Raw genomic sequence first — 20,198 nt, 5'->3', positions numbered from 1 at the left:
AGCTCTCTGTGAGCTGACATTTCATTCTAAATGATCAATGAATCCGGAGGACAAAGGCACAGAATGAGTCACTAGTTTCTCACCCAGTTAACCCCATACTACTGCAACTGGCCTGGTGGCTTTCAGACTGTACAGAGGCAGCCTAAACCTCTGACTGCTTATTTTACTGTAACCTTCATGCTGGTGAACTGGGCAAAACTACAATGTGACTTCAGTAATGAAAAGTGGTATTTGTCCAGCACTACACTGTGCAGAAGCTTTCTGCACAACTCCCCCTGAACATCTGCATTTATAGGTTTAGACAGCTACGCTACTGTCAGTACATTGGAATGATTTACCTTTAGGGTGATGAGCCTCAAACGGTAATCGTCTGCTTGTATGACTCTGTTAACTGTGATTTCTATTCCTTCATAAGTGACCTGTTCCTCTGGCCAATATTCTGTGCATTTCTGTGTGCAATATAAAACAAATCCAGTTAAGCAGATATCAAGGGAGGCTTGGTTTTTTTTCTGCTCTAAAATCGAACATAGCACATGCATAGATGAATATGAATAAATTTCATTTCTATAATAAGTACAAGCTTTCACTTACTAAATAGGGACCACATTTCAGATGATTTTTGCTGCATCCATAATAGCCTGATTACTTGATTAAAAATGCACAAATCAAGTAACTTCTAGCCAATGCTTTTAAGTACACACATCCTTATTTATCTTTATGCAACTGATGTGCATTCTGAAGGTTCATTAGAGAGGCTGGTGGCAATGTGCTTGTGTTTTTAAATTAATCTTTTTCTTGAGATAATAATGATTAGTATAATATACACTAGTTACCAATATATCTGTGCTGCATATATACTGATGTAGAAACACAAAATACAGCTTGTCTATTTTTTATAATGGCTCAATACTCTCTGACTATAAAATGATCATTTGCATACGTTTTTGCACAAAATAACATGACTGGGGATGCTTGGGAAAATAGATTATGTACCAAAATCCACTTAAAATTGTCAGTGAGAATCTTTCAAAGATGGGGAACTAAAAGGCAGCAGTAGCTGTAAGAGAGATTGGACTACTACATTTGATTTTGCCAAAAACCAGTAAGAGATGCAGCCAGCACAACCTGACACTTCAAAACACAGAAACTATAGTCCATTTGCAGGTCTGCTTTGTGATACTGATACAATAGAAATGAGGCAGTGCAAATTTGTAGGTGCTCTGATCCTGGAAGGAGGGCTAACAAAGACTGTGGTTTTGTATTCAGTTTATCTAAATTAATCAATATGCAAAGGCAGAGACTGGCATTTCAATATAGTGCACAAATTAGTTAATGGACAAGGAATGACATGAATCAGACAGAGTCTGAGAAAAAGGCTCCCTTGTGATAATGCAAGAAGCTATTTCATTATCAGAGGGGAACAGGTATTTGCTATTCAACAAATCTCAGTAAAGATGATGCTTGTAAGATTCCTCTTTTACACAGCTGTACACAATCTTGAAGGAAACAAGTTGAATCATTTTTCTCTCCCCCGCCAAACGTAATTCCACTTGAGGAGAAAGACTAATAACAGCAAAGTACATTGCAAAGTTACTGAAACAAAATTTTTGTGTGGGAGAATCAGTGTTGTTCCATCTGCACAGTACATCAGTTAATAACCCACTGGGAGTGTGGCCCACTGTGTCTCTGTAAAGTTATTTATGCAGATTGTGTTTTTTCTTCCTCTACTCATAAACTGCAGAATCCACTGCAAGAACTGTCGAGAGCACTACCAGCTATCAATAGCACAGACATTGCTCTGCTTAAAGGAGTGGAGTAAGATTGCCCACTCATTTCTGGGGGCTATCAATTTAGATTAGAAATGACAGAGGGCTGAGGTGCAGAGCTTTTAATTCTCACATTACTGAACCCATTGCACTGAGGAAGAACACAAAGTCTCTCTTACGAGCATCATTGCCGAACAAAACTTTTGGGTTTGAATCTATGTACTTTGAGTCCTGTAATTCATCTATTAATATAAGTGTTGCAGATAAATGGAGTGAGTATGGAAGACTGTTACATGAAAGGATCCTGTATTTATGGCTGAGATTGCTGACACCGATACATTTTTGACACCAAATGTATCAGGAAAGACTCAACAGCTCTGTAGTGATCTACAGGCTGCAGCAAGCTACAGTTCTGTAGTGCATCAGCACTGCAGTGAACTGCTTCCCAACACTGATAAGAGGGGTGAAATACTTGGTCAGTGCAGGTAAGAGGCAGCCCAGACATAAAGGTTATTTTGCCTTCCTGTTGTACAATCTTGTTATGAAAACTATAGTGGAAGAACATTTCAGATATGTCATTCAGGACCAGCATTTCCTCTGCATCTTCTTGAAACCTCAAAGTCCGCAAAAGATTTTGGTGCACTGATTATGTCATGACATTTTAATGTCGCACGTGCCAGAAAATGGCAACTTTGATTAATGAGCAAGTTATTGCTTCAGTGCTGCTGCTCAGATACAGGCAGGTGCAAGTTTACAACATGAGTGAAAACAAAGCATTCAGATCAGCAACATAATCTACTGTGCATCAGCAATCCTTGACAGGATGTTTCCAATGAGCCAGCTGTAATAACTACTGTTTTTAACTTGCAAAACATCATAATTCTGTGTCATGTCTTTTTTTAAATGAAGTTGAAGGTTAAATTTATTTACTTTGTATCTATGAAAAGCTAAAGGTTTGGGCACATGCACGATTATGGGCACTAAGCTTCCATCTAGCAGATAAGCCATTACAACTCTGTCTGCTGGATGTATGCCCATATTCTTTGTCTTCGAAGCATCTAAAGCTTCTTCTCCTAACAAAAATCTCTAACCTAAATTACTAATCTGTTCTCAAAGACAAGCCTGACATACAATGATGCTGCAGCTTAAGAAACAACATTTGGATATCTCCACCCAGCCTTGCTGCTTAGTGGTGGGGGAGGATGCAGAGCCCAACACATGCCCAGACCATTTTCTCACATCTTACACTGCCAGTAAAGGCAGATGTGAGCTCAGCTACCTGTATGTGAGCTGAAGCCCAGGCACAAAGTTCTTGCAACTCTGCTATGGGGGAAAGATTTCAGCAGGTAAGTAATGAACAGCTGGAGGGCTGCAGTATTATAAACTGCAAAAAAAAAGAATTCACTTTAGGTGGATTAGCACAAACATCACTACAGTTTAATTTATGGAAGTAGGCAGCAAATAGAAAATTTCAGCATCTTAATTTCAGTATTTCATAAGCATTCCCTAGACGCATTCAGGGGAAGGTCCTCAATATCCAAGTCAGTTCTAGTTGTTGATTATCATACAGAAATCAGGTACTTCCTCAATGAAACATGCATGTAGACATCAAATCTTAACAAATGCAAGATAAAGCAGCAACAACTCTACTGATTAAAGATATTCAGCCTTAGCAGTTATGGGGTACTATTGCTTTTGATTCCTTCAAAGGTTGCATGCAAATAAAGCTGGGTTAGGAGGGGTTTCAGGTCAACTGGGAGAGGAAAATGGCAAAACCAACAGTAGAACAAGTCAGACAGCAAAACAGGACTCACAGTAAAATGAACTGAAAGAGAAGCCCACGTCTTCTCTGAGCCTGAAGAATTTAATGCTGGCTCTGATTGCACAGGCCACTGAACTAACTTCTGTTCGCTGGCTTAGTGTCTATGCTGAAAATAACTGCTGGAATAGACATAAAAATATAGACTGGATGTAACAGCATTACCTCATTCATCTCTTCTATATTGGTAATCATGACAATGATGGGAGAACGCTCCTGCCACACCATTCTCCAGAAGTCAGTGACAGTATTAACTATCGGTCCCTGAGTAGCAATATATACCTTTTCCTCTCCTCCATAGCCCTGCCAACAAAAGAACATGAGATCAGTTTAACAGGGATGTCTACCATAACCTTGAAGGTTCACTCTTAAAAAAACAGAGAGCTATCCTGGATGAAATGCTGACTCCATGGCACCAGCTCTCCTCTCCATCTCTCTCCTGCACACATGTACATGGAGCAAAGGCACAGTACAGACTCACATAATTCCAGCAAAGAGTGTCCAATAGCCTTGAGGTGCCTCTGGCTAGGTCATGAGCCTTATTCAGGCTGATTATCCAATGCCTTGGTTAGGCTAGTTGACAAGGAATTTTGCATCAAGAACTGCAGAAGTATGTTTCTGTCTGGTCTGAATATGTACAGGTGCACTTTGAGATTTGGGTTTCAGCTAATGTAAGCAGGAGAGAAGAGCAATCAGATCAGCTAGGATGCCTTTAAAAGCCAGTGCGTGTTGCAATTCTGTTTATATTAACAGTGGCTGATAGAGACTGAGCTATGGAGCTCTTACCCTGATGTAGTTAGCATTGATGTAAGAGCTGAGGGAGTCATCCTGATCAGCTGAGGTAAGGCACACTCTGCTGTGAGGATCTGAAAGGTGTAAGAAGATAAGGAATAGTTTATCAGAGGAAGGAGACACACAAAATTACTTAGCAGAGCAAGACATTTACACACATTCATGGCCATCACAGCAGATGTAAGTGGCCTTAGAAAACCCCCTTGTTAAGACCATTAAAAAAGGGAAAGGATGGTTGCGGTCATTTGCAGCCTTCTGACAGTTTCACCTACTCTCTGAAGCCTGCCTTAATTGGTCCTGAGTCAGTGTCTCAGCATGACTCTGGAAAAGCAGTTTTCTGCTACAGGAAATTATTTCTCAATCTGTTAGGTCAACAAACTCATTCTGGCTTCAAAGACATTAGAATATTGCTTGTGAAATGATAGCAAAAAGCTTTTCTACCAAAACATGAACATGCATTTCTTGCACCCAGGCAAGCCAGACGACAATAACTCCTTCCTAATTCATCTTGCAATGAACCACACTCCAAGATGTGCTATTAACAAATATAATGGTTACAGAGAAATTAAAGAATATTAACAGTCTCTTGCATTTTAAGTCTCTTCAGTACTTGAGTCTCCTTCACTGAGGCTGTTTATGAAGCATTAATCTTGTTCAAATAAAATGACAAGAGAAAACATTATTCCACCTAAGAAGTTCAGTCCAATTCCTACTGAAGTCAATGGCTGTTTCACTGATTTTAATGGGACATGACACAGGCCCACATTCATCCACTTTGGCCAGTGCTACCCAGTTTGTTAACATTACAAGAAACATCCTCCTGACAGAGGCCTCAGCAAACAGCAACAGTGTATATAACCAAGATAATATTCAAAACAAACCACAGGTGCCTTTTTCATAAAAATCTTCAGCTGCCTTAGAAAGCAGAATAAAATAAAATTTATGCAAAAATTGTGCTTTACCCAATATCATATTAAGGACAAAGTACACATTAATTTTTACAGTGCTACAAATACAGAGTCAACATGAAATGCTGTCCTCACACAGAGCAGATTCATGTTTCCTGGGATCTTTGGCTTTGAAGCATAAAGAGAATGCTTCAGTGTCCTTTCTATCCCTCTTTACTGCCAGCACCAAGCCCTGTGAAATGGAGGCAGTGGGATAAATGTGAGCACTCAGCCCTCTCCTTTCCTCAGCAATATCAAGCCATCCTGTGGCCACAGTCAGGGACAAAGTTGCTAAAAGTTCATTCGGGAAAAAAAAGCTCAGATCATAATAAGGCCAGAATAAAGTTGTTAACCTTTAGAGAGATGGCTGGGGAAAAGCAGTTATCTGAGATGAAGAGGTCAAAGTGACAACAGTGGCTGCTGGCAGACACCCATATGGCTGAGATGAAGAGATACCAAATTCAGAATATACAGATTACTGGCACCTCGGGCATCTGAAATCAATATCCACTTTTGCAATGTTCCCACTGCAGCAAAATCAGTGAATTAATACTTGAACGAATCACCTCAACCATTAGCACAGCAACAGTGAAAGGCTGTTAAATGCTTTTGCACTTCTGGTCTGAGGTAGAGTACAAAGTCATCAAAAGAATTTCACACATCAGGCTGCAGTTGCTGGAGTTTGAAGACACTAAAATAACCTTTTTAAAAATCATTTGATTCATTGACTGTTAGGTATAGTTGACAACATTTTTTACTTTACTGCACTTATATTTGTTAACTTGACATTGAACCTTTTGGATTTTGCAGAAGACTACTGTAGTGATGGTACCATCTTCCAAAAACAGCTTAGAGGAGAAAAAAAAAAAAGGCATGGCATCCAATCGTATCACTTTTCAAAGTATCTTAAAGCATGAGAGAGGGGAAAATGTTAACGCTTGTAAAAATTTGTACAAAAATGTTTCTCAAAACTCCTACCCGTGCCTACAAGTAAAACTAGTGTAATAGAAAAGAAAAATATTTTTCTGTGTCATCTTAATGCCACCAGGCCAGTTCCCAATATTCCCAGTCTGCATCTGAAAAAAACATCAGTCAGGAAAATAACACTGCTAGAATTTGGTCTTTCAAAAGAAATTTAATCAAAGGAATCACTAAGTAACATCTTAGTAAACCAAGTTCTTGGGTACAACTTTTAATCAGCACCAAATGATGCAATTCTAATAACAAAAAAAACCTACATTTCCCTAAGGATCAGCAGCATTTTGGTTCTTCATGCTCTGTATCTCTTTGGAAATATGATTTATGCTTTGAAGTCATGCTGCTGCTCCATAAACATGGCTTTTGGACAATACATTGTGGTGACAGTACACTTCCTGCACTATGGAAAGGAAAATGCAAAGCCCTCCAGCATGTGGAATAAACCACCCTGCCTCAGCAACTTAAAAAGCAGAAACTTACTTGGGAGAATTGTTTTGTAGCGATTCTTACGCACTAAGCCTGGAATATCATATTCCTTTGGATCAACAAAGTTCATTGGAATTTCCTGTTAAAAAAAAGAGAAAAACAAAAAATCCACGAAAACATAAGAGACAGCCTGTAGTATTATTAGATTCACAGGAGGCATAAAAACCCCAAGTCCATTATGTCCTGCCTGCGAGGGAGGCAAAGTGATGAAGTCAGCTGGGACACATTGTACAGTACCTCTAGCAACGTACCATTAAAGTATGATTGATGTTTCCTTTTTCTGTCACTGGCTTTCTTTTCTGAAATCCTTCATGTGAAAACGCTCCTAGTGACTAATTCATTGAGTAACACGCATGACATATTCACTCCTAATATTATTAGAACTGAATTGCAAGTGTAGGCACAGAGCAATGCAAGAGGTGGAACACAAGACACTGCTCCAAGAGGATGGACCATCCTTTCTGACTCATATTGCTTCCTCACAGAGGGTGGAAGTTAGTAATTTGCTGGGGACTTGCACCAGCAACAAAGTATGACACACATGATGACAGGCTGGTGTGCTGACCCGACTCCATGGGGCTGCAGGAGAGTCACTGCTTAGCTCGTTGTGCTGCCAAGCTCCATGGAAAAGGACAGCAAAGGGGTATTTGGGAATTGCCTGCGCTCTCTATCTTTGCTGATGCAAAGAACTCATGAAGATGGAGAGGCTTCCTCTTCCCCACTGCTCATCCCCTGCAACAAGGGGCTAATGCCAGGTGGGAACAATCAGGAACCTTCCAGCAGCTGGAGTAGGAAGGCAGGTGAAGAGAAGGGATATGTTAACCAGGCTCAGCAGAGATATGGGAGGCTAACAGGAACTGGGAGGCAGAGCTGGTCATCCCAGCTGCTGCACATTGGATTTGAGAGACTACTACAGGACAGACTGGAAACAGGAATCAGGGTTGAGTAAGGCAAGTAAGGGAAATATTTAAGATGAGCAGAGCTATGGACTACAGAAAAAATAGAAATAGAAAAATAGAATTATTAAGGCCTAGCACCTCCATGTTTACTGCTAAGCCATGTCCTTAAGTGCCACATCCACATGTTTACAAACACTTTCATGAATGGTGATTCTACCACTTCCTCAGGCAGCCTGTTCCAGTGCTTCATCCTTTCAGTGAATAATTTTTTCTTAATATCCAATCTAAACCTGCCCTGGAACAACTTGAGGTCAGTTCTGGAACATTAGAAGATTATCTGCACTCCACCTCTTACAAAGCTCTGAGCACACTGCCGGCTTTAACCAGAGGCAAATAAGGACAAAAATGTTTTGTTGAAGTAATTTCCTATCAATTTTGAGAACTGCATAGGAACAAAATCTTCATATTTTTTTCAATTGTTCCTTGGTATTTAGTCAACCCAAACTCTTCCTGAGCCAAGCTCCATGAGCTGTTTTTGGATCTTAAGTCATTCACTGCACAAGCAAATTCTTGGCTTGTGAAATCAACAGGACTGCTGTCTGAGTAAAAACTCTAAATCTTGTATGAATTTCAGGATTTAGCCCTATTATTGTCCTCCCTGACTTTTCTTGCAAAATGAAACAACTGCTTGCTTCATCTGGGATCTGGACTTTGAAAACCAAGTAGGTTAGACAGAATGAAAAGACACGAAGAGCTAGCTGGTGGTAACTGTTTCATAAAAAAAGAACTAGTTCACAATTTTTAATTACAGAAATGATGTTTTGATTGCACAGCATTTTGTGCTTTTTCAGTTTTCATTAAAGAATTAAAATAGCTTGGGATGGCTTGGCTGCTGGATAATTCTATGAACACCAGGAAAACTAATTCAACATCTCTCAGACAAATGAAGTATATTTTTTCCTATATCAAACATTATTTTCTTTGCTTGAAAGCTACAGAGTAGCTCAAAGACTGGTGAAACTGTATGTGAACATTCCTTCCCTAAAAGAGCAATAAATACTTTACTTAAAAGAATCAAGGCTTTCCCTACACAAAAGTTGCTTTCCTTCAACTTGTACAGCACTAAAGGAATTAAGGTCCACAGATACCTTGTGTTCTATTTTAAAATAGAAGGCCAAAGTTCTCATAAAGGGAAAAAAACCCTGAAACTGTGCAAGGAGGGAGGACAGCAAGTGATAATCAGAGTGGACTTTCCCTTTCAGACACTTAGAGGTCACGAAGAAGACAGGCTGAAAGGGCTGTAATGTTGCAAAACATGATCTTCCTCCTGCTCTGCTGAGATTTCATGCTAAAGATAATATTTGACATGGCAGTATTAACTTCAGTAGTTTACAACTAGTAAATTATTTTTGTGCAGAGAAAACCCCAGTAATGCATACTTGCTATAGTTCCTGCTGAATGACAGAGCCACACTGTGTTTCAGGTAACCAGAGAACATTTAGATTTGGGAAGTAGCTCCACATTAAGCATTCAACAGCAAAGAGGGTGGATTAGGACTAATTTCATCACTAGGGCAGCTCCAGACACCTTTCAAGAAGTTATGCTGATAGCAAACATAGCTTTTCTTTTGAACTCTAGTGATTTTTTTCATTGCTGTTGTTAAAAAGGTAATATACATCAGCAAAAAAAAAAACCCCAAAAAAACCCAAAAACCAAAAAAAACCTACCCAACCCCCCAAAAAAAACAAAAAAAAAAAACCCCACCCAAAAAAAAAACCCAACCCCCAAAAAAAACCCCCCAAAAAACCCCAAAATACAAAAAACACCAAAACAAACAAAAATCTTGTGAAACAAAGACTTCTTATTGCTGTTCTTGGTTTTGCCAGAATAAATTCTCTAGTTTTTAAGTGACAATAGTGTGAAAGCTTTCACACATTGTAATTTAAAGGAATGATAAATTTGGGAATTGCATTAAATGTTTCACTGGCAGAAGTGGAGTTTGCATGTACTACTTTTAGACTGTCTTCTATGGAGAGAGACCATCCCATTTTTATTGATGCTCCTAGAAGAGAGAGGCCAGAACTCACAAAGAACTCTGCCTGGAGTATGAAAGGATCCAGTGCCTTCTTGTGCAGCTCCTCTTCAGTCAGGATGTTTGATGCCGTCTGGAGGTATTCTCGGGCTGACTGTTCCCGTGGGGACATGACATAGCCAAAGCCTTGCTCAGAGCAGCCTGGGGTGCACATATCCAGGGTGAGTGAAACATTTGAACCTCTCCTGCAAAACAGATCAGTCGAAGTTTGCTCACAACAGACTCATCACTGCCAGCAATGACACATGAACAACTTCAGGAAATCACCCAGTTGGTTCTGGTGGGGACATTTCGGTCACTAACTGTAAGAAAATGAGTGATGCTTCTTGTGTGGACAAGACAGAAGACGATTTTGTACACTGAAACATTATTGGGGTAATGTCCTACCAGTTCAACTTTACTACTTTAATAGAGACATAAAAAGCCTACCAACGTCAGTGAATAATTTTTCTATCTGAAAAATGTTCTTTCCACAACTGTACATCATAAGAAGGGTAAAATGAAGGTCCCAACACTTTAACAGTCACATTATAAACAGATACTGTTAAGTGTAGAATTTTTTGTGCTAGTTAGCCACACAACAAACCAAGGAAGTCAAAATGCCTACTATAAGTAAACTTTTAAAGCACTTCTGAGCTTCTGTTAGTCTCACATATGATAGACAAAAGTAAGATTCAAAAGCCGTCAGCAAATCTGTATTTAAATATCTTTAACATAATAATAAAACCACATAATATGATGATTACTAGGTAAAGGTTCTATACATTTACACAGTAAACCTATTTTTGATGAATCTCAACTCAAAAAATTTAGTTAGAGGGTGTGTGCAGGAGTGTGCAGGATCTATTAAAAACCATGTAGGCATGCAGGCATGACCAACTCACAGAGAGGACAGAAGTCATCACTTGGATCACAGGCCTTTCCTGGACTCAAGATTTTGCCCAAAAGAATTTGCAGCCAGCCTCCTGCTATGATTCACAGCCATGGGGAAATGCCACTAGTGGCAGACATGGAATCTTTAGTGACACCTTTCAGAGGATTTCACCTCACCCTCCTGTGTGCTATTAGAGAGCTACCACATTTCTCCCCCAAAAGATGCATTCGAAAAGGATTGCTTTTGGTTCTTTCAAGGTAGAAGAGGCTACCTACATTAATAGTTCTTCAACATGAGGAAATGAGATGATTATTTCTTCTTCAGCAACATTCAATGGTGTTTGAATTTAGCTGCTGACCACCCTTTTAATTGCATAGGTGGTTAAAGAATGAGAGGGAAGGAAGATAAAAGCAGAACGGATGCCAAAGAGGCACAGGTAGGTAATTTAACACAATACCAAACAAAGGAAAAGTGACCAACGTGTAATGTAAATGAAGTTTGTCAGGGTACAGCTCAAACCTGAAATGATGTCTGTCTTCTCAAGGATGTGTATGTTGAAAACAAGTTTATATCTTAAGTGTTCACACTGTACCTAGTTTGAGAACTTCAAGCAATTGCTTCCATTGTCCCACTTCTAGTTATTTGACAGGTTTTTCACTGTAATTCATTACTTTAACCAATTGATTATTCTCCAAGCAATACTCCCTAATTCTCTTGATACAGTGAGTGTCTTTCATGTAGGCTAGCAGTCACCTGAGGAGAAATGTCATCTCTTTAAAGTGACAGAAATGGAATGAAATAGGGACAGTGACGAACACAAATGACTCACATATTTCAAGCCCAATTTTGCCTATAATGAAAAACCAACAAAGCAGCAGCTTCAGGGTCAAGCCTCAGAGGTTACTGTGATCTCATATAAAGGTAGAATAAAATAATAAAAGGTATAAAATTTTAGGACAATATTATAACAAACCATAAAGCAATAAAAACATTCTAAACCCACAAGAGTGCAAATTGAAAGCCTCTTCTGTAACACTCCTTTTTACTGTGTCCTGAGGAGCTTCGGAAAATTAGCATTGTATTCTTAAAATCTAAGTTATGGCCTTTGTTTTAAGCTTTACAGATGGAAATTAACTAAGGTTAGCACTCTAATTAAGCTTGAAAACTGAGAAATAAAGAAAGGTAATACTTTGCTATGCTGGGCCCCCCAGTAACTTCATTCTTATTCATAACATCATCACTTTAGCAGAATTTCTTCACAGGAATTCTATCATCAAGACCTTTGTTCTGTTTCACTAAGACAACTGAAAGGACACAAAACAGAAAAATATTTTCTTTTAATCTTGAAACTGCCCTTTCCCAGCTGTGAACTTCTCTGAGAAGCTCCTCACTTGCCCAAGAAACTCCTCTTTTCAAGTTGCCCTTAAGGTTCAGGCAGTGAACACCAGCTCACCTCGAAGTTTCATTACTGGGTTCATTTGAATAATTTATTTACTTCTGGATTAACTCATTTATATAATGAATGCTAAAGACTATCCCTTTTTCTATAGTTTGCTTTTGAAGAAAAAACTAGTCCTCCAATATGAGTGACAGGGGGAAAAAAATATCAATGAGACCCCCTCTTTCAAAGGTAAAAGCTTTTACTGCTCTATAGGGGATTTCATGCAATGCAATTGCTGTCTTGATGAATGGTGAAAGACTGATCAAACACAAATAGATGTATTCAATGGAAAGAAATTATGCTTTAGAACAGCACTTGTTGACAGCTATCCAGAAACTGTGTGCTGTTTAACTAACATGCTTGTACTTATGACTGGACTGAAAACGGGACAGGAAGTAAAGCAGACTTCACAACCACATTTGAAAGTGACATTCACAAAGGCAATAAAGCTTCCTACCAGGCACAGAACTCCTAAACCCACAAAATCTGGGAGCAGACTTTTCCCTATTAGTGACATCTACCCTACCTTTCTTGCAAGCCCATGGATTTAACCGTCAGAGTAGCTGGGTCTGTCTCTGTTTTAATGTCCATTACGCAGTCAAACACTGGAGTCTCTGGTACGGGATCCAGATCTAGGAAGTCATCTTCATTTTTATCCTCTGTCCACTCTGAGTATGTGAAGGAAGGCTGCCGGCTCACAGACTGGCGTCTGTCCTCTTGCAGCAGGAAGGGAGGGTCTGGTGGGGCTCTGAGGAGGTGCCAAAACTGGAAGAAACAAACATTTAAACAAGTTTCTGCTTGTAGCCAGCCCTTCCACATAGCCTAGGGCATGGGTCTTTAGGGCAGCATTCCAGCTGTCTGTATTAGAACTGGGGAGTACTGAAGAGAACAGGAATGTTCCATGCAGGAGCGGCTTTGTGGTGTGTGTTGCAAGGATTCACATCTACCCATTCAAACCTGCTTTCAGCCACAGAGGTGTCCACTGAGCTAGCCAGGCTTAACTCAGGGATACAGGGAAGTGGAATGTGCTTGTGACCATCATATGCAAGCCAACGTGATACCACTGTCCTTTTGTTCAGTTTCTTACCCTTCCCAGGCTTGTTTACAAAACAAAAATCCACTATAGTATTCTACAAATCATACCTCTCCTTATTTTATGGCTTTCCATCTGAAATTTGCATACAGCTATCTTAAGTTAATATAATTGAGCTGAACATCTTTAATAACCAGGCACTGTACCCTGAATTTATACATAAACCCATCATTTTTTGAAGAAGCCTCGATTTTGATGTACCTGATCCTGGGTCTCAAAATGCCCATATGGATTATTGTCCAGAGCACAGACTGTGTTATAATCAAATTATCTGATTTGCATATGGTATAAACATTGAATAATGAATCCTGTGAAGTTTTAAGACACAACTGCAATATGAAAGTTTATATTATAAATTAACAAAAGGTTTGAAATTGCATGAATCTTAAAAATTTCCACATCATATCAGTTTGCACAGATGCTGTGATAGACTAGATGATTTGGAAATCACATCAGTAGACTTCAAATTCTCCACACAGATTTTAGTAAAAATTTCAAGCCCACCTCTGAATTCCAGGATCTGGAACCTTACACCAACTTCATCCATCTAGCATAGAACTAGGAGTAGTATCACTCAGGCTAATGCCATATAAACTATACTGAATTGTCATGCATCCTTTTGAGAATAAGAACACATTTTCCACAGTAAAAGCTTCTTCTGTCCTTTTCTTACATGGCTTTTAAATGACCAGTTGAATTTTTAAAACTGTCACTAAAAAGGTCAGATTTCTCTTCCTAGGCTACTAAAGTACATTAGGATGTCATGTAGGACAGTGTCAATTTTAACACTGGGAAAGAAGGGCTTGGTCATAAAGGCACTTCTTAAAGGAAAAAATTCCTTCAAGGTCTCTTCTAGGCAGCATGTGGCTCAAAATCAATTTTAAGTAGAGAGGGAGAGAGAGTCTCAACCAGCTGAAAAAAAGGGGAAAATAAAGAAAATTGTTTTCATGCAACAATCTGTTGTCCACCAGGCTGGGATTGTAGAAACCCTGCCTGGTTCAATCACCATTTTCAATGTTCTGTCAGGGTTTATGTTATACCTTATTCTACAAATACTGATAAAAGCAGATATTTTCAAATCTGTACACTGCAAAGCAGCATGACCTCAGACATCTCAGAGGAAGGAAGGTGACAGGTAGGCAGGGAGGGACAAGGCTCATGTGCTCTCTCTAAACAGTCTCTCCTTCCTAATGTCCATGTTAGACGCAACATACTGGGCAAGATGGACCATAGGTCAGAACTCACAGGACACTTCTTATACTCTGCAGCCCAGCAATTTATCTAGAGAGCATGGTGACAGAGAGTGACATTTGTGCCTCTACTCTAGCTAGAAAAGTCTTAGCACAGACCACAGGAATACAAACCAGTGCAAACTCACCAACATGGAAACTGTTCAAAAATGTTTTTCTATACACAAATTTTAACCAACATAAAAATGGGCCAAGTATACTTTAATCTACAGCGGTATTCATGTTCACTTGCAAGGAGTTTACATTCAAAACTGTCAAAAGAGAGAGCAGAATTTTTGGTCATGGAGAGCTTTCACTTAACTTTATCTTCTGTGCTAAGAATGGGTCAGCAAGAAATGTTTTCATCCACCAAGAAATAGCTGAATATCCAAAAAAATCACACCTCCGCTATTCAGACTTTCAGCCCAGAATGTTTTGCTGCAAATTTATCTGGAATTCATACAGTTCTTGACAATTCTTAGTTGACTTTTTTTTTTTAATATTTGCAATTACAGAATTACCAAAAGTTTATTTTTGATGACAAAATTAATCTGGATAAGGTACAGCAGCATCAAAAACCCAGAAAAATGCATAAATCTCACTAAGTTCCTTGCCTACATCAATGATCAGAATAATGGAGGCATTAACTATAATTTCTTTGCCTTGTGAATGGTTTTTAGAAAGTCCATTTTCCTGACACATTAAAAAGAAGATTTTGCCACTGTGCTGCCTCTGAGTGAACTTAAGCATGGCATATAATATGACATTACTTCCTAGCAGGGAGTGTGGCCAGCAAATCAAAGGAGGCATTCCCCTCTCCTTGGCACTGAGGGAGCTGCACCTTCAATACTGTCTACAAATTTAGTTCCCCCAGTTTAAGACAGATATGGAAAAATTTGAGTCTTCCCAGCAGATGGTTTCAAAGGAGGTCAAGGGTCTAGAGTGCAGTAAAAAGGTGGAGGGAATTGGGCTTGTTCAGCCTGGCAAAGAGGAGGCTGGGGTGATCTAACAGTGACCTGCAACTACTTGAAGGGCAGCTCCAGAAATGCAGCCAGATATTTCTTGGTAGTATCAGCTGATCCCACAAGGAACAATGGCCACAAGCCTGCAGAAATTCAGCCTAGACATTTATGTTTGTGAAATTCAGGTGAGACATGAGGAAACATCTCTTCCCCAAAAGTGCTACATGGCTGTGGCACAGGCACACAGAGAGATGATAAACCTTCCTCTACTGAATGTTTTCAAAACCTGAGTGGAAAATTTCATGGCTGACTTTACCAGGTGCTGGCAACAGCCTGGCTCCAAGCAGGATGTTAGGTTAGCAGTCTCTGCCCACCTACAGTCCCATGATTCTGGGATGTATTTCATTATGCTGTCCATCACTCAAACAGCATGTACACAGCACAGCTTTGACTTCCTGAGCTACCTGGGGTGCACCTCTGGAAGGACAGGAGGTGATGGTCTGCCTGCACGTTCAGTAGCTGCATTCCCACTCTAAGAGAACAGCACGGAGGGGTTTGGAAAGCCACATTCAGTTAGAGCTCCCTGACAACACAGAGTCCTCTGTAGCTCTCCCATCTAGCAACAACTTTGTGCCAGTTACACAATCCATGGAGAAACACAACACACTGCTGCTCCCCAACAGCTGACAGCTAACTAGATTAATTGTAGTCGTGCCACTTCATCTTGTTCTGCAGCTGGGGCCTTGGCCTACATCTAACAGGACTTCAGAAGAACAGTGGCGCTCTAGAACAGCTCCTTCTGCCATTGAAATCAATAGATGATGGTCCTGTTAATGGACACATCCCTTCTACTTCAGTGGAAATATATATATTATATACCATTATATACCATTCTACTTCAGTGCAATCCCCAATTCATGAAGAAATTGAGTAAGGCTAATTCCTCTACATAAAGCAAGCAGATAATTATACAGAAACAGCCCCAAAAATGATGCTTTACAACCAACTTGGGCATAACATCAACAACTTTTGTTAAATAAGACATCTTATAAAAACTCCCTGAAAAAGGGCATGAATATAATTTGTGCTGTATCGTAACTTACCAGAGATCCTACAAATAGCAGTCCTAGAGAAGCCAAAGACAGCAGGATGTATGATACCACAACACTCTCAACTGTAGTCAGGTTCTGTGGAACAACAGAATAGACAATGATTCATTAAGAATTTAGGGGCACAGTACAGTGTCTGCATGTATGTTCTTGGCCAAGCGTGTCGTATTTCCCATGAAGATGTACTGATATCATACTCACCTGTGGAAAAGCTGCCATCAGCACCAAAAAAAATGCCAGGCTTTGGAGAAGACTGAAACTGAAACCATCTCTAAGCTCCAGTATCTCAGAAGGTCTAAACCCCAGATTTCACTGTGAAGGCAAACAGGAGTTCTGCTTCCTATCCTCACACTTTGCCAAAGTTGAGATCTGAATCCACAATTCAATTTTGCAGACTGGACCAATACTTCATTGCTACAGTCAGGGTGATTTTTATACTGTGGTAAAGGGCTTTAAACAAAATTTAGTACTGTTCCTGGGTTTGGGGATCCTTAAATAGAATCCAACCACAGAGGAGTTTGCTGTGCTTTCTACACATTCAGTGAAACACCATCAGATTAACTCTTACCACTGGCAGTGGAACTAATTCTGATGTCTTAGTAATTTTATAGTAGTCTATAGTTCAGCCTGTTCTCTGTAGTAGGTGCAAAATTCAGTTCTAATGGGCTTCAGTGAACAAGGAATTTTATTCTGTTTTTTCTCCTACTAGTACAGCTAATGAGAAATTTGGAGTTAAGAGCTTCCATTTGCTTATTTTAACATCAGAAAATTTATTTGCCTATACTGTTTTCAAGTGTAAATCTGCACAATACATAATGCTACAATAAACAGTCCTCAAACATATGCATGAACATCTGTACAGAGTCATACTTGGGATGTTCTTGTGGTGCATTCTAGGAATCACTTTCCTCTGTGAAGGACAATTATTGCAAGTCAAAATTATACAAATCAGTGTTTTTCTGTAAGGAACAACAATTTGTTGTTGATTAAGCCCCTGCAAATAAGACCCAGGCAACAGTCTGCGAAGAGCTCTGTGTATAATAAAGCCAATTGCAAAAGAAAAAGTGCTTCTTTCAAAAAATCCAAAAGAGCAGGTGACATGCAGCTCATAATCACTGAGAAAACAGAAAACAGTCTCCACTGTACTTCAATCACAAGAAGCACTGAATCTGATTTTCTATTAGCACTGCAAAGCCTCTGCCTCAAAGATTATGTACAATGGATCTAAGCATTCTGAAAGCAAATATATTTAATCAGATTTTTGAAAGTAGCTGTTCACCACTTAATTAAGGTACTGTCCACACTAGAAAAATCTGAACTGGCTATAATTACCAGTAATTTATCAGATGAATCATTCTGGTATACATGTCATCATGTCATGGTGAGAAGCTAGGCAATTTTACTGGGGTAGCTCTGTAGATAGAATTGAATCTGTGCACTTAGTACACTTGAAATACATTTCCTGCACACAGATATGTTCTAAACATTCAACGAAAACCAAAAAAAAAAAAAAAAAATTGAGACTATGGTGTGATTTGCACCTTTTATATGGGTTGATCCATTCTTCCAGAATTTAAGCTTCTATTCATCCTAAGAAATGAAGTTCCAGCTCTCCCTTTACTGTGGGCTTAACCTTAACGAGATGACTTCTTATTGCTTTGTTTCATTTGCAATAATTTGCACATAATGAAAAATCTGCTGTGCTGACCTAACATCATAGTCAAAAAATTCTGCCCAATATCTCAAAGATAAAATATTCATCTGCTTTCAGCAAACTCTTCTACCATTTCAGGATGTACACATGAAATACACACATATTATACTTATCAGAAGAGCTGTTAGAAGCACCACCCAAGGCAATTGAAATCAACTATATAACCATAGAGGAGCACAGGGACTTACCTCCTCTTTATCTGAAAAAACCTGTTTAAATGGGGTGAGAAAGTAAGAGAGCAGGTCGAAGGCATTCTGAGCTGCTGGGGTGGTTCCATAAGTGCTGTACCACAGCATCATGCAGAGAAGCTGTGCAATCAATCAGAAAAGACGTAATTAGCATCTCTCATTATACACACAATCATTTTCATTTCAAGACTGCATAATTAACTAATTTAGTTAGCATTGATTTAACGTTGATTATCACTTTTGCTTTAAGAAGTCAGGTATTTTCTAGGCTGTAGCTTAACAGAAATAAAAAGACTGAAGGCTCCAAGCTCAGCCACTATTAACTAGATGTGCATCACTGAGTTACACAGGCTCCCTCCAACCCTCACTAGCAAAAGGGCTGCCAGAAACACCAAGTAGAGCAACACTGAAAGAGCAACAGGTTCCTCTGGCTTCTAAACTTTCAGGATTAGTACTTTTAGATCAAAACTAGTAATTCCATGAATTTAGGATGTTATTGAAAGACTCTTAAGGCCTCTCTCAAAGCTCTCACAAACAGACGTGTTTCACATAGGCATCACTATAAATACACATGTGGAAACATTTCATTTGAACCATTCAGGGTGCTGCACATGCCATAGTTAACGTAAACTACAAAAGCAATGACTTTATATTTAACACACTCACAGAGAGGTATAACCTCATCCCACACCAGAGCTTTAAAGAACTCACTTCCTGCTCCACTCGTTAACAACATGGGTCTTTACCCCCATACATATCAGCTACAGAAAATGGATTTGGTGAGATGTTGGTCATTTGGCAAAGGAGGCATTTACAGAGTGGCAGGAAACGGGATGGGATCTGAGACATCAAAAGGCAGGAGCGGCTCTCAAGGCAAAGCCATGAGAGGTGGCTGTAGAAATAAAGACTGCACCTATTCTCACTGCTACATCTACAGTGAATGAGGAAGCCTCCCAAGCCAGCACAGCCTAAAATAAGGGTCCCAGCATTCCAAAGCTATGCAAGCTGCCTTACCAGTATCTGTGAGAGGACAAACAGATACATGCTGTCTCCAGGTATTAATCCATTCCATGGGGGAGGCCAACCGAGCACTGCTGTTTTCTGGGAGGCTTTCAGGGACTGTTCCTTCCTGCTCAGCTCTCCTTGCCGTCCTTCATCTTCATCCACTGGCTCCATAACAGCTGGATGGGAACAACCTTCATGTAAAAACGACATGTGCAGGGGATGAATGGGATGTGACCCTGCAGGCACTGTGGGGGCTGCAGGGCTATTGTTTTCCTGCAGATGACAGTTACCTTTCAGGTCTGCCTCAGCAAGCACAGCTCAGGATTGTGAGCGTCACACTCTATTAGTGCAGCTTTATTCATCTACCTTCATCAGGAAAAAGTTAGTGTGGGTGGATAAATCATTTTCCCTTTCTTTCCGGAGGTGCAGATTCTGGGCTTTGTTGTTAACAAATTCTCATTTACATTGCTGCACTTTTTCATTTTTACTTTTTAAAAAAAGCTACCTGTGTTATTGCCTAGCTACACACTTCCCAGCTACATGATGGCAGAGAACCCATTTTTGCCCCTTTCCGTCTCAATGTCTCTCTTTTATTTGTCTGCTTTGTCTAATCCAATTATAGATTTCTGAGGTAGAGACTGTTCCATGTTATGTGTCTAAATAGTATTCAGGGACCCTGGGTTTTGGCTGATCGTCCTAAGGCACTAATAAAATAGACTTTATTTGAATAACCTACTTCTTGGATGAATTCATACTCAAGAGCTATTTAATAATGTTGCAATGCTGTTCTGTTCAGTGGAAATA

General features: G+C 39.6%; 1 protein-coding gene across 6 annotated transcripts in view; it reads right to left on the bottom strand.

Annotated features, from left to right (window-relative positions):
- PTPN5 (protein tyrosine phosphatase non-receptor type 5) overlaps nucleotides 1-20,198 on the bottom strand; it is a 77,546-nt gene that overhangs the window by 13,634 nt on the left and 43,714 nt on the right. For 5 of the 6 annotated variants that reach the window (XM_053946222.1, XM_053946221.1, XM_053946226.1 and 2 more), the window contains 9 exons: nucleotides 19,404-19,585; nucleotides 18,390-18,509; nucleotides 16,482-16,565; nucleotides 12,621-12,859; nucleotides 9,775-9,964; nucleotides 6,783-6,867; nucleotides 4,372-4,451; nucleotides 3,751-3,888; nucleotides 339-449 (listed from right to left, as the gene is read on the bottom strand). In XM_053946222.1, the coding sequence (XP_053802197.1) occupies nucleotides 339-449; nucleotides 3,751-3,888; nucleotides 4,372-4,451; nucleotides 6,783-6,867; nucleotides 9,775-9,964; nucleotides 12,621-12,859; nucleotides 16,482-16,565; nucleotides 18,390-18,509; nucleotides 19,404-19,585 (1,229 nt within the window). The remainder of the gene's footprint in view (nucleotides 1-338; nucleotides 450-3,750; nucleotides 3,889-4,371; nucleotides 4,452-6,782; nucleotides 6,868-9,774; nucleotides 9,965-12,620; nucleotides 12,860-16,481; nucleotides 16,566-18,389; nucleotides 18,510-19,403; nucleotides 19,586-20,198) is intronic. The other variant, XM_053946225.1, reaches the window with a different exon arrangement.

Source organism: Vidua chalybeata, chromosome 6 (assembly GCF_026979565.1).
Source record: "Vidua chalybeata isolate OUT-0048 chromosome 6, bVidCha1 merged haplotype, whole genome shotgun sequence".
Taxonomy (NCBI): Eukaryota; Metazoa; Chordata; class Aves; order Passeriformes; family Viduidae; genus Vidua; species Vidua chalybeata.
This window is presented reverse-complemented; position numbering and strand designations above follow the sequence as displayed.